At 37.6% G+C, this 15280-nt stretch overlaps 1 protein-coding gene across 3 annotated transcripts in view; it reads right to left on the bottom strand.

Moving 5' to 3' along the window:
• The window catches only part of GLRA3 (glycine receptor alpha 3), an 89246-nt gene that overhangs the window by 49328 nt on the left and 24638 nt on the right, over positions 1-15280 (bottom strand). For all 3 annotated transcript variants that reach the window (XM_027676695.1, XM_027676697.1, XM_027676696.1), the window contains exon 3: positions 9866-9933. In XM_027676695.1, coding sequence (XP_027532496.1) covers positions 9866-9933 — 68 coding nt within the window. The remainder of the gene's footprint in view (positions 1-9865; positions 9934-15280) is intronic.

Below are 15280 nucleotides of genomic sequence, written 5' to 3'. Positions count from 1 at the left end.
GCTGTGACCTTGTGGGAGGCCCTTGTTGGAGCAGTGTCCTGGCAGGGACCTGCTGACCCGTGGAGAGAGGAGCCCATGCTGGAGCAGGTTTTCCTGGTAGGACTTGTGGCCCTGTGGGGGACCCACACTGGAGCAGCCTGTGCCTGAAGGACTGCATCTCTTGGAAAAATGACCCACGTTCAGTAATTTGTGTCCAACTGTCTCCCGTGGGAGGGACCCCACAGGGAGCAGAGGAAGAACTTCTCTCTCTGAGCAGCGGCAGAAACAACCTGTGATGAAGTGACCATAATCCCTATTTCCCATCCCCCTGCGCTGCTGAGGGGGAGGAGGTAGAACTTGGGAAGGAGAGAGGGGTGGGGGAAGGGGTTTTTAAGATTTATTTTCCTTCTCATCCTCCTACTCTGATTCTGTTAATTAATTTAATTAATATCCCCACTTCAAATCTGTTTTGCCCATGATGGTGATCAGTAAGTGATCTCTCCCTGTCCTTATCTCAACTTGTGAAGCCTTCATTGTATCTTCTCTCCAGTTGCAGAGGGGAGAGATAGAGCAGCTTTGATGGGTACCTGGCATGCAGCCAGGGTTAACCCACTACAGTCTTTTGAGATAAGGCAGTTTACTAAAGCAAAAATAGAAGTTTGCACACAGACAAGCAAAGAGGAAAATAACAGGGTGTATTCTCTACTTCCCATTAGAAAGTGGTGTTTGGCTGTTTCCTGGGAAGCAGAGCTTCAGCACATGTAGGGGCTGCTCCAGAAGGCAAACATTGTATATAACAAATGCTCTCCACTTCCTCCTCCATTCCTTAGCTTCTATATGGTCTTTTTTTATAAGCTGATGTCATGCGGTATGGAATATCCCTTTGGTTAGTATGGGCCAGCTGGCCTACTTGTGTCCCTTCCCGGAATCTTGCCTGCCCTTCCTGTCCTGCCCCTCAATGGGAAAGGAGAGTGGGGGAGAGGACTGTCGAGAGACAGTGCTGATGCTGTGCCAGCGCTGCTCAGCAGTAACCAAAACACTGTTGTGTTATCAACACTTCTATAGCTACTAATGCAAAGCACGGCACTGTGAGGGCTGCTGTGGGAAAATAAACTCCATCTCAGCCAGACCCAATGACAAGTATGAAAATTCTAAGTGTACAGCCCTTTTGTGCTGAGTAATTGCTTTGGTTACTGTAATTAAAAATGCACACCCAGAGTATGTGCACCCAGAGTGCATGAAGTACAGAGTATTCAGAATAAAATGAAGACATGAGAGCAGAACAGAATTTTTAATGATAACCCAAACTTATTCAAGGAAAGAATTTCAAGATTAATGCTTCATGTAAAATCTTTTTCCTGGGAACTTTTCCAGCGCATGTTTACTAGACTCAAGAATAGAAATTAGGAACAAAGGTGACAATCTGAAAATCCTTTATTTTCTTAATTCAAGATCCTTCAATGGTTTTTCTAAAGTCGACTGCAGCTTCTGTTTCTGTAAACGAAGTGTTAGTAAATTTCAGGTTCATGCAAAGCTGAGGGAGACAGGCTATAGTCTTATAGTGATAGATGGGGATTTATGGACTTAACTCCTATTAGCATTAATGGGAGTTAAGGACAAAATCCACCTATATCATGATAAGATTAACTTCCATCTCTTAAATACACATCATGAGGCAGCTGCACTAAAGATATTTTTAAAAGTATTACATTTGGCCTAGTCCTTTTTTTTTATTTTTTTTTATAATGGCTTTACACTGGTATCTGTGTTCCTATAATTTTAGGAAACATCATGAGTTACATAATTATAACCTCAAGAGAGTTAATATTCTTGAATGATTGCAACAAAATATGAAACTTTATAAACAGCATACCTCATATGATGTGAACAGAGCTATGCAGTGATGCCACAATCTTATTTTCACATATCCTCAGATTTTCTGCAATAGGGACTGAGTAGCATGCAGCTCGCAAATTAGTTATCTCCACAGCTTTTTCTGGATAATGCTGTAATTGCTATATCAGGATATAGATTTTTAGGAACAGCCTACCTGATAGCTGCTCTTCAAATGGGTTGAAAAGACTAATATAAAAATGTGAAAGTAAGTAAGAAAATACTGGAAGGGATAGAAGTAGTGCCATGGGCTTTCATAGTGCGGTGCTATAAAAGTCATGGTTTTCCCTTTAAGTGAAAAAGAGCAGTCAGAGAAAGAAGAATCAATGTAAGCAAGCATAGGGAAGTGGAAATAATGTTCTCCAGCTTTGCTAGAAGATCAGTTGGCTGTAGGTAAACAAAGGATGTAAAGGGGGAGACCTCATCACAGACTACAACTTCCTTGCAAGGAGAAGAGGAGGGGTAAATAATGATCTCTTCTCTGTGGTGACCAGTCACAGGACCTGAGGGAATGGCCTGAAGTTGCGTCAGGGAAGGTTTAGGCTGGATGTTAGAAAAACATTCTTCACATAGAGGATGGTTGGGCACTGAAAAAGGCTCCCCAGGGAAGTGGTCACAGCACCAAACCTGACAGAGTTCCAGATATATTTGGATGATGCTCTCGGGCACGTGGATGGTCCCATGCAGGACTAAGAGTTGGACTCAATGATCCTTGTGGGTGCCTTCCATATTCTATGATTCTGTGATTCTGTGTAAATTTGACTAAAGGCTAAGTCTCCCTTGGAATGAGAAGATAAAGATTCTGGAAGAACCTTTTGTAAGATTGTAAAGAAACCATTTTAGGCACCACTAGAACAGGTGATGAATAGTATTACAAAGCAAAATTGTCTGCAGCAGCAAGAGCTTGCACTGATGATGTAGGAAGTCACTTCAGGTCTTCTGTTGCTAATAGTTGCAGTAAGTGTCTGTGGGGAAATGAAAATCTTTGTCTATAAATTGAGCTGTACAGCTTTCTGTATTGTACAAAGTGCCTTGTAAAATTTTTAAGAATGCTTGTTAAAATGGAGCAGAGAGAACAATAAAATTATTAGTTCTAGTGTGTCTGGAGGAGCTCATTATAATACCTGTTCTGGTAAATATTTGTCTTAGATGAAACAGAACTATTAGTTGTAGGCTTACAGTACTAAGGCAACTGTAGGCCTGGATTCAGTTTTTTCTTCAAATGAGGTTAAAAAAATTCCAATTTATCTTCTTCCAAAAAAACTTTGAAATAAATTATAGGTCACAACCACACACATGAATCCAGATTACAAATCAAAACAATTGGAATGGGAATTTTAGTACTTCATTCTGCATTAAAGGCATCTGCTTTCACAAAAGGACCACCCTTTATACTGTTTGTTACGATTGCGCTCAGTGAAAACTGCCATTTTGAAATTCTGCTTTACTGTAGATACTTGTTATTATATTTTCAAATCTATGAATTGTTCATGCACAGAATATAGTCCTTTTCAATTATTGATTCACTTTTAAATTTTCATTAATACTGCAAATGCATACTAACAACTGAATCAGATCCTCTGCCACAGTTCATTCACCTAAAGATATTGAAAATGTACAAAAATTTTTCTAGCAGTTTTTCATCGTTACAGTATCATTTATTCTAGATTGGAACTTCACAGTTAGGCTAGAGATTTGACTGCATGATATAATTTCTTTTCATAAAAGAAGTTTCAATTCTTCATAAATTATTGAAACGTTATCTAGAAATGTCTGGAAAACAAAACCCTGCTGTTTTTCTTTCTTTTTTTTCCTCAGGCAAATGCACTCTGTTATTAGGTAGAGCTTTCAGCAGAATTTGGCCCCAGGATGCTATAAAAAATAAACCTTAGTCTTAAGTTGGTTTGTTGGAGTTTTACTGCTATAAACAGGAAAGATTAACTTAATGTTTAACAAGGCAAGTTTATTTGTTCATTTTTTACTGATGTGTCTATTCATAGTTTATATTTCTGGTTTTTTTGGTATATCCATGTTTAATAAACTGGTTTTCAAGCACAGGAAATATGTGCAAACCATCCCTGTAACTGAGCCTTTTTTTGAAGTAACATGAACACACTCTATTAACCAAGAAATGAACACTAATGGTCCCTAATAACTCACTGGAGAGTTACTTCTGAAAACAGTTAAAAACCACTGTCTTGAGAGGCCAGAAAAAGAATTCTGCTACCAGTTTCTGCAACAGCCATGAACTCCAGTGAAGGCAAAACATCTAATCATTTTTAAAAATCTGTTTAATCAGCCATTTTTGCTAGTCCATGCCTAAACCAAACATAAGAGTCCGAACTCTTTGCTTCAGTGCAGAGCTCATTTGCTACCCAAATTCCAGTAATTTAATTCTGGAATTTTTCAGTCCAAACACTATCTATTGTTTTTCTGAATCATTTATAAATCATCAAAAGAATCCAAAAGAAAAATTGATATTTCTCTTACTTTTTCAGAGTCATCAAAGGAGCCTAAAAGGCTGGAGTTATTTCCTGAGAAAAAACTCAGAGATGCCAGGAAAGAATACAGGAATATCCTCATTTTATAACATGGAAATGGGTCAGGAAAAGTATAGAATAGTATGATCATTTTCATAAGATTCACAGAGACCAGTGGATAAACACAGTGACATTCTTTGTCCTCACCTCTGACTTCTGTAAGGGCAATTTTCAGTGTTAGTAGGAAAACAGATTTCCCTAGATTTGGAAATTCAGCTACTAATACTTGATAATTATCATATGTTGTATCATCTGCACTAGCCTCCTCTATGTGTAGCATCACTCAACCTACCCATTAGCTGCAATATCACAGTTTATCAGCAAATCAGATACCTGACTGTCATGTTCTTATGCAAAACTTCAAATTGGTCTCATTTTAAATTGGCACCTGACTCAACTTGTGTTAGTAATATGCAATGTGCATCCTTGATCAGCTATTGCAAGTAGTTGGTACCATGTCACACCTTGTAACTTGGTGAGGTGGATGGGAGATGGTTGTGCTACCTTTGCCTAGCATTTTCTTGTTTCTCTCTGCTTCATTATGTTGTTGTGCTGTTGTACTACCAGTCAGCATTTTACCTAGTCTCTTCCACCACACAGTATCTGAATTCCAAGATTCCCTTCTAAAAAGTTATCCTAGACTAAAAGTGTCAGAGCAGAAGTACACAAAAAAATGTTTTCCATGGTTACTTGTAAAACCAATCAGTATAGGAATTATTATTTTTTTAAATTAAAAGAAAAATTATGCTATTTGTTTGATAATCCATATGTTGTATATATCATAATGTGCTTTTCCAAGCATACTTTGATTGCATCCTAGAGAATTTCCTTATAATATGGAATAAATGCTGTATCTCAGGAGGGTGATATGATATCTCTGCTTAGAATGCAGATTCAGTAGAGGGATTTGCATGGATTAGTCTGGACATGTAACAAACTGAACAGCTGTAGACCCACTAGAATTTGTAAAACCTCTGTCTAGTTCTGACCCTTTGACCCAGGATCAGGGTGGCAGAGGCAAGTTTATGAAGCATAAAGAATGTTAAATAAGCTGTCTTCCAAACTTGTACAAGAAAAATTAAGTTTTCTGTGTCGTGATAGAAGGGAGTTAATTGCAAATAGGGGGAAAAAAGGATTTTTTTTTTCAATTTTGAAACTGTAAAGTGGCCTTTATAGCAAGGCCTCACTTTCACTCGTCTGAGATAAAACCATAGATATTTCTTCCTGCCACGTCAATATTGACACATTGCTATACAGATTTTTTCAGCGTATTTTCACCAAAGAAAGGCATATATTTTAGTGTATTTGAGACAATCAACTAATTGATTAATCTGAGGAAAAATATTTGGTGAAACTCTTCAGCATTAAGGTTTGTAATATATACAAGTGAACACTTCCAAGCACTCTATTGAGATACAACCTAGAATAGGTACAATAGAACATAAACAGAAATGCTCACTTGAAAGACAGATGAAGCTAAAGAAATTAAAGACCTGTGACTCCTGAAAGTCATTTTTATGACTGCATAAAAATGGGTTAATGTGGTTTAAAAGCACATTTTATTCGTAAATGCAAGACAATATCATTAGCAGTGGGACTAGAGAAAGCTCTATCACATGCTTCCTATCAACATTCAGTTCTTTTCAGACTGAACCAAGAAATACCCATGAGTGAAAACATGGCAAGACCAAATAAGAGACATATGGTTTTCAATGTGTTAATTGTCTGCACTCTTGTCATTTGCCATTAGGTCTCTCAGCGAGCTTCCCTTTCAATGCACTTTTAGCATATGCATTATGCTAAGCATATTAACACACACTTAGTAAAAATTGTTGTAAACCTACATTAAGATCAGTATTGTACCTACATTAAGATCAGTATTGTACCTGACCTTTGAAACTCAGAAAACCTTGAGCAAATTGATCAGTCATATCTACTAAAATAAAAGCAGATGTTTTGGTATGGCCTACTATTACCCAATAACCAAACTGTCCTGTAGCCTTTGTTTGTTGTATTCAGTATTTTGACTCTGAGCATTTGTAGCTGAAAATGCTGGCACTGATATTACTCTTTCCCTGTAAGACTGAATAATCTGTTCTTTTGTTGTTGGTGGTGGTAATTGCCAACAATATAAACCAGACTGCTCTTAACGATCAGGAAATCTTTTAGCTTTAGAAGGTACAATGCAAATACAAGCTGAGTACCATCGAGACATGCACAGAACTGGTACTACCATTCAGTTCAATAACAGAAAGATTGGCAAGGTTAGATCCTAAATGGTGCCAATGACAGAAGTTTGTTTAGAGGGTTTTCAATTATATGGTTTACTTTTTTTTCTGCCTCCTCAGAGCATACATGACACAAACTAAATTCCTCATATGATCACTTTAAGTTATGTAGGTTCAAGTAGAATCACAGCTTCCTAGCAAGAGGTGGCATGTCTTTTCCCTGCTATGAACCATCTGATCTGTCTTTTGAGACGAAGAAAGAGAACATGAAATAACTGTAACCCATATCTAAAGAAAGTGAAAGAAATGTAAAAAAACAAAAACAAAACAAAACAAAAACAAAAACAAAAAACCCAAAACAAAACAACAAAAAAAAACACAAGAAAAGAAAGGACCAGTTTACAGAGTTAACAAGCTGTAAGACAAATTAAGATACTTTTTAGGATTCTCTGTCTCTCCCGAGCTGTTAGACCGGGCGTGGATGACTTTTAAGAGAATCTGCTTGCCTGAGAGACACACAGTGCAGTTCCTGCTGCACACTGACAGACTCCTTGACCATAGTAAGAGCTATTAAGTCTGGTAATATGAAGTTGGCACCGGGCTACTTTGCAACCGATGCGGGATTTTTAACCCCTTGTTTTTCTGACTGTTTACTGTGTTATGCACATCCGGGGCAGCAGAGGGAGCTCAAAGATTTTGGTCATCAGGGAGAGCACCGGAGAGGCAAGGAGAGAGATTGACAGCGCCAAGGGCAATTACAGTGACAGCGAAGGTCGTGCCTCGATTTATTCCTATTTCTTTAAAGCCAGGAGATTATACGCATATCCCATTATTAGCTGTTTTAAATGCAAGGTATCACTTAGTGGCTAGGTTTTATTTTGCACCTGCTGCTTACTTAACCTGTTCTGTTTACAGTTTGAAAAAGAAATATTTGTCAAGAATATAAAAACCCTTTTTGAGTCTAAAAAAATTGTTCTAATGAGTCGTTGTATGCAGTAAGATTTATAACAGATACTGAGACATAGGTACCTGAATTTTAAGGACTACAGTAAATAAAACTGATAAAATAGTGACAATTGGTGAAACACTGAACTTTGGTGAATTGACTTCTGTTAAACCATGCAGAAATTCAGTTTGTAAAATAATGCAAAATGATTTTAATTGTCATTTTAAGATAGATTTTAAGATAGGTTTTAATGTTTTTTAAAAGTTCACCTTCAGTTTTGGGGAGAAGTAAAGCTAATAAAACATACAATTAAAAGTCCTATCTAGACAAAAGCATTTGTTCTTCTGCAAAGCAAGATCTGAGTCTCTGAGAGGTCAACAGCTGCTGAGAATAAGCAGAAGTCTGTTTTGAAGTGTATCAGTGAATACATTAAAAACAGAATGCAAGCGTCATGAAGGTCAAGGATGTGCTTAAGTGCCCAGTTTTTGAATACATATGATCAAGAAAATGAAAAACCTTGTGGTTCTGACTAGATTTGGTATTTCCTATAATATACTACCTGGAACTATTTGTTACAGGTCAGGTCATTATCTCTCTCAACTGTTTTAATTTGCTTTCAAGGCAACACAGTACAGAAGGTAGTTTCATTGTAAAATAGATGTATTGAACTAACTCACTAAGTTGCACTGAAAGGAAATGTTTATAATTCTCTGGTTTTGGAGAGAAAATACACTTCAGATGTGAACAAAACCATTCTCTTCCCAAATTCAGGACAACTTTTCTAAGTGGTAACAACTCCAGTTTTCTAGATACCCTTTAAATAATGATGTAGTGGCTGGATCTTGGCACTTTGTTGACCCCATGATCTGTCTCCTATTTTGGATGAGATTCACTCATCCAGACAACATAAAGTAGCTGTTGAACACTATTCTAATAATGTGGGTATTGCTTAATCCTCTGATTGAACCTGAATAAATCTCTTTAGATGCCACGTCAATCTGTTTAGGATTTGCAATCTGGAAAGGCCCCCAAATACAAATAAAAGTTATTTTTCTAACTGGAAAAAAATCATCTACCTCTCTCACTAATCTCTACTACTATGTTCCAAGGTGGGTAAAGATCAGGCAGTTGTTAATATCACTTTGGAGACAGGGGACATAAATATTTCATTTTATGAATTTGTCTTATTGTTTTCTTAACTAGAGGTCCTTGGTTACATTAGGGTGGGGGTTTTTTGTTTGTTTTTGGGTTTGGGGGTTTTTTTGTTTGTTGGTTTGGTTTGGTTTTTTTTGGGAGGGGGTTTTGCTATATCAATTACTTTTAGTCTCTGTTCGGTCATTCCAAGTACAACCCTGAAACTACAGGGATTTCAGAGTATTTACTATATTTAGATCTTACAAACTCACACAGTTGTTCTGTCATTTCCCTGTATTTTAACCCTCTCTGTCCCCAAATTACTATGTAACTGGTTTCAAAGAGATATTTTTGCCTTTCTTCAAAAAAATGTGAAGCAATTGTATAGAAAAAGAATGCCTATATGTCCTCTCAAACCAAATTTTAATGATTAATTCTGTTCTCCAAGTTATTAGCACATATGTTTCTCATGTTAAATGGGATTATTCTGGGGTTTTTTGTCAGTTCACAGTTCAATATCTAGTTTTACTACCTTTAGACTTTGACCTTATTATCTCCTTATTTTCTTAAACTGTCCAATCTTTTTTTACTCTATCATATGCCTTTCTTTACTAGACAAATTATAAGTGTATGTACAAAGGCATGCAATCCACTTATGTTTACCCAAATTTTATATACCAGTTCAAAGTTTTAGTTATTCTATTATCTCTGTGCAATAGCTTTATGGAAGAAAGACTTTTTAAATAAAGTATACATCTCCATATTCACTGTATATAATGAAATTATAAAATATTATGAAAAAAGCAACAATGCATTGGCATTTTTGAGGTTAGAAAAGTGGTACACTATAGAAATTAGTATCTATCTAATAATTATTTCATTACAACTGTAAAATAAAACTTATAGCGAAGTATAAAGAAAAACCCCAACTCTTGGCTTTACTTTTACTTCTGTGTGATGGTATAAAGACAGATTTTTTGTTAGAAAAAAATCAATTGCCAAATTAGATTTTCTCAGTTTCTGTTCTCAGAAGTGGATTTCCTTCTTTGTTTCATTCCAGGTGAAGAGAAGCCCTAGCTAGCTTTAGAGCTTCTGGAACATCTTTAACTCAAATTTTAAACATTGATTAAGTTAAAATATCTTACCATAGTTGTCTCTGCAATGGACCCAAAGCTGTTTATAAATATGTTGCATGTGACATTAACTGGTGGACCTGCAAAAGAGAAAAAAATCAGTCTCTGTTCCAAAATGTTTGCTTATCGACTGACTGTAAAATATAAACCATTATGAAACAATGTTTGCTGACTTAGGAGGAAATAATGCAACATTCCCAACTTATTTAATACACAATTAAATTGAATGTTTTCTAATCATTTTCCTTTTGATTTTTCTCAAAGGTACACTACTTGACTGGCCAGTTTTAGAAATGGAAAAAAAAGACAGAGAGAAAGTTCAGTATAAACTTGCACAGATGGTTCTATGCAAAAAAAAAATAAAATCAACATCCAATTTGAAATATATAGTAAAAATATTTTTATGTGTGTTTCAGTGAGAATGCACATCACTTCTCACAACAATTCAGGGGGGAAAGTGACTTTCTTCACTCAAGGCAGCTGGTACCTTTAATGTTACTGGTCATCACTGGGAAAAGAAATGCATTAATGCTGCTCTTATCTCTACTGCTTACAGGAAAATTATTTAGATTCTATTCCGCTTTCTTTTAAAATCACGCAATGGTTAAATATCCATTTAAACTCAATTTTCTGTTACCATGGGTCTTCAGTCAACTGTTGTTCTGACTTATCTTGCATTTTGAAGTACCAGTAGTGCAAAGCAGTCATTATGATAACTGAACAATGAATCGCCTCTTCATGGAAAAGGGTTTAAATTATTTTTCTAAAGTCTCTTCAAAACTGTCACTCTGGAAGAGCATGATAATTTCTCCATTATTTCTTATAAGTTTCAGTCTGTGTACAAAAGAAACAAGGTTTTTCCATCACAAGATTTTTTTGTTACCTTCTTGCAACTCAATATTCTTAAATCAATAATCCAGTTCAGCATTGGAGAACCTGGATTCTTTTTGTAGTTGTAAGCAGTCACTAACAATGAAAGATCTGTACCTGGAATTTGAGGACTGGTCTTACAAACTTTTGTGCAATATTTCTTTTTTAGATCACTGAAGTTAGAAACTGTTCTGCCTCTACTGGTGGTTTGCAACTAGCAAAATCTAACATGACCAATGAACTTGATATTAAATACTTGAAATATCAGAATGTCCATTAAAAATTCTGCCAACATGACATACCTTGAAACATCCACCTTTCTATCCTCAAGGTAATAAATGTTTTGAAGTGCTGTATAGCAATTGCAACAAAACATTTCTACATGTACTTCAGTCTATGTAAAACACAAGACTACACCTATGGAGCAGAATTCTCAGGTAAGGAGGTAGCACTTGCAGTCATTTCCATAGTCAGTTAATTATTTAGAGTTGTTGAGCATGTACAGTACTTCTTAAAACTCAGTAGAAGCTTTACATGCACAACCCCTGAAAAGGATCAAGGGAAAAAGAAAAAGCAGGGAAGATGAACAGAGTCACTAAAAACTGTCAGGGAGAAAATTGTACTTCCTGCTAATGTTAGTTAACTTGTTTGCAAGGCAGCTTTCCTTTCAAATACTTCCATGTTGTACTACTCGCCATCATTTCAAATTTGGTATGATACAATTTTGTTTAAAATAGTACTATGCTTTGAATATAAGTTTGCTCTATCAACATAGTTGCTTTTATTAACAAAAAGCCCTAAATCATTACAGCACTGAAGCTTAACTTCAAAAGCAGCATTGCAATAAAATAGTTAATATCTAGTTAAAAGGAGCACAAAAATAGAAGCTAAAAGTAGCTTGCAAATGGTTTAGAGATAATTCAAAGATACTATGCTGTGAGTGAAAATGAACTTCCCAAAATATGGTCAAAAGGAAGCCCAAATGAGAAGCTGCAAAAGCTGAAAGTCATATTCAAACACAGGAACTCAGACAAATTGAAATAGATTAAAGAGAAGGAGAAAAGAAATAGAGTGAAACTCACTAGAGACAGAAAAGCCAACAATGATAGCTATCTACAAGACATTAAAAATAGAATCCTGCCAAGATCTGGAAGGTGAGAGATGATGATTAAGGTATAAAAGTATCCATGAAAGTGCAGAAGGTCAGAGCAGCAAAGTAAATGCAGTCTTTGTAGCAGCATTTGTCTCCAATTGCCAGCTGTGTCAAATACTAGAGCCATTCTGATGGAAAATTTGTATGAGGACTGTAGAAGATATTCCAGACTAAGTGAACAGGAACAAACTGTCAGGGTGAGGTGATATAAATCCAGACACGATAAAAATCTTTGCAAAATTGTGGAAATACGAATCACTGTGAGTCAGCTATCACCTGTATCGATTTTGTAATCAGTGGAAATGTGTACCATGTCCAGCAAGTATATCTTGAATTAAAAAAACCAAAACTTCAGGTATGATGGTGGATGACATTGACAATGAACTTTATACCTGTAAACCTGTAGTGGTTTGAGCCAGGTTTTCCCCCTGAAACCAGGAAAGTGGTAACCCCCAGGGGGTGGTGACCCTTGGGGCTTGACCCAATCAGTGCTCCTGCAAAATATAAACATATCTCTTGATACCGGAAAAGAAGCAGTAGTACTTGTTGTAAAAAGAAGGGTGGCCATGTTGTAGAAGCCACGAAACAGGGGCTCAGGGCCCCTGGGGGCTTTGCCCCCCCCCCAGCCCCCGGTTGGGGGGCTGCAGGGACTCGGAATGGTGTTGAAGCTGGGCTGAGTGCCTGCGGCTAGGAGCTGGGGGAGTTTCTCCCCTGTAAGTAGAAGTGGGAGACGCTGGGAGCAGCGACGGAGCAGCAGTGGAGACAGCAGCGTCTGAAGAGCAGTGGCAAAGAGCCAACTGATAAGGACCAAGAAAGGAGCAGCAGAAGCCGGCATGCAAACCGAAGCAGACACAGAGGTGTCTGAGGAAAAGGGAAAGTTGCAGCAGGAAGAGAATCGAGACCACGGCACAGACAGAGTTCCGGGGGTAAGAACTGGATAACCAAAACCCCCAAACTCCCTAGAGAGACCCCTCCGAGAAAGAGGAGGGGGTGGTGGACTGAGAGGAGTCCTAAAGTGCAGTATGCACTGCTGAGAGGAGCTAGGAAGCTCATGGCCTCCTGAGAGATAAGCCAGGACAGCCAAAGGAGTGTGTGTGTGTGTGTGTGTGTGGTGACCTTGGCCCCCCCTGCTCCAGCTTCAGAGAAGCTGGCAGCCATCTTTAAGTCAGAGCATGGGAGCTCTGCACAGGGGCTTGATTTCCCCTGAGGATACCAGACCGTCACGAAGACCCCGGTGCTTCGTGATATGACCGTGGTGGCGCAACCGTGTCTGGGGTAAAGCAGTCCACGGAAAGCCCCCTTGTTTGGAGACAAGGGGCCGAGAGGCTTGGAGGCCTCTCTCGTGTGTGCTGGCAGAGAGCCAGCAACTGCTTCTGCTAATGGAAGAGAAGAAGAGACACAGAGAGCCTGCTGCCTAGAGAGACCTGCTGCTGAGAGACTGGAAGGGGTCTTTTTCTTCTTCTTCTCTCCTGGACTTTTATTTGGAGGGAGAAGAGATTTGGCCCATTGTAAATATTATTGTCATGGTAGAGATAGATATAGAGTTAAGATTGTATGCAGTGTATTATAGTATTTATTTATGTGTATAGTCTTTGTAATATATTCCTTCCCCCCATATTGAGTCTCGTGTTTTTGTCTGGAAAACCCATCTCACATGGGGTTGAGATGTGGGAGGGGGGCTAGGAATCAGAATTGGATTTTGAGGCTGCTCAAACCATGACAAAACCTTATCTCTGTACCTGCCAAACAGATAGAAATAAGGAGAACTTTTATGATTAAGATAATAATAATAATAATAATAATAATAATAATGGCCAGTCTTCGCGAATGAAGATTTTGGGAAAGGTCTTTTACCTTTCCAACCTGCGCAATGGATTTTTTAGGTGAGACACAGCCTGCGCTGAACTGAGCCCAGCCTTTAATCCTAAGGTTCATCTGCCGGGGTCAAGCGAGCTTGGACAATGGCAGTGAGGTCCTCAGGACGTAGGTTTGTTTAGAGTGACCTTCTCATAGATGGATGGCCTCACAGGGCTAACGAGCTCCATCTGCCCGGGGGACTGGGAATCAAACCTGGGTCGCAGCGGTGAGAGTGCCGCATCTTAACCACTAGGCCACCAGGGGTCCCTATGATTAAGATATATAGATTAATATTATCTATAAACAAGAGATATAAATTAATATTATTATATATCTTTATTATATATTATTATTATCACACCATCAAGCTTGTCTGAGCCCAAGAAGTGCTTGGATGATGCTCTCAGGCAGATGGTGTGATTCTTGGGCCGTCCTGTGCAGGGCCAGGAGTTGGACTCCATGATCCAGATGAGTCCCTTCCAATTCAGCATGTTCTGTGATTCTATGATTCTATGATTAGTTTTTGCTGAAATAGCATATCTCAGATCTGCTGAAGCCCTCTGAAGGAGCTGATGAGGATGTGGACAAAATCAATCTCATTAATTTAAACAAATATTAATTTTAATTATAATAAATACTTTAGAAAGTTTATTTGGAGTTTTGAAACTTTTCAACATAATATTTTGTCAGAGATTTTTAAGAATATCAATTTTGATGAAATGAAAGGCAGATCTCTCATAGGCCTTTTTCTTTAAATTTTTTTAATATTAGGAATAAACAGCCATTTTTCAAAGTTCAAGGTGATTGCTGATGAGTTCCCCAAGCATCTGCACTGAACCTCTGTAGTTCAATATTAATGAGTAAGAAGATATAGCAATACAATTTTGCTTGTGATATAAGATTGTTTAGCATGGTTGTATTTAAAGCTGACCGCAAGGAGGTGCAGAAAAATCACAAAATACTGAACTATTAAGTTATAAAATGTTTGATGAAATTCACTGTCAGTCAAATACCAGTTGATCCTTACTATTCATTCCTGCTGATGGGCTCCAAATTAATGGCTTCCATAGAGTAAAGAGAGGCTACATTAGTTAGGGATGGTTCTCTCTAAACCTGCTTTGTAATCAATAAAGATAGGAGACTGCAAAGAATTACATAAAAAGTGGTCTACCATACACAAATAGATCATGAACTTCCATCTTGAATACTTCAAATTTTCTTCTTTGTCTGCCTCATAAGGATATATTAGGAAGAAAGATGTCAAAAAGTCAAAAGGATCAAAATTCTATGACAAGCTGCCACACAAAGCCAGCTTAAGAAGAACAGGACCCTTCACACTGGCAAAGGTATACAGTAGGGAATAATATGTAAGTATAAAAATCCGTAAAGATCAAAAGGAAGTAATACCTCTCCTCCATTTCTCAGTATGTCACATGACAATAAAATCAGTAAAATAGTCACCCAATTAAAAGCAAGCAAAAAATTTTACTTTCCAATATTCCAAAACACAAAGGTTTTATTGACAGAAAATAACAAAAAGGCCAAAA

The sequence above is a fragment of the Neopelma chrysocephalum genome, unplaced genomic scaffold (genome assembly GCF_003984885.1).
Source record: "Neopelma chrysocephalum unplaced genomic scaffold, ASM398488v2 Primary Assembly neopelma1_42, whole genome shotgun sequence".
NCBI classification, from domain to species: domain Eukaryota; kingdom Metazoa; phylum Chordata; class Aves; order Passeriformes; family Pipridae; genus Neopelma; species Neopelma chrysocephalum.
The sequence above is the reverse complement of the archived record's forward strand: the minus strand, read 5'-3'. Positions and strand labels throughout refer to the sequence as shown.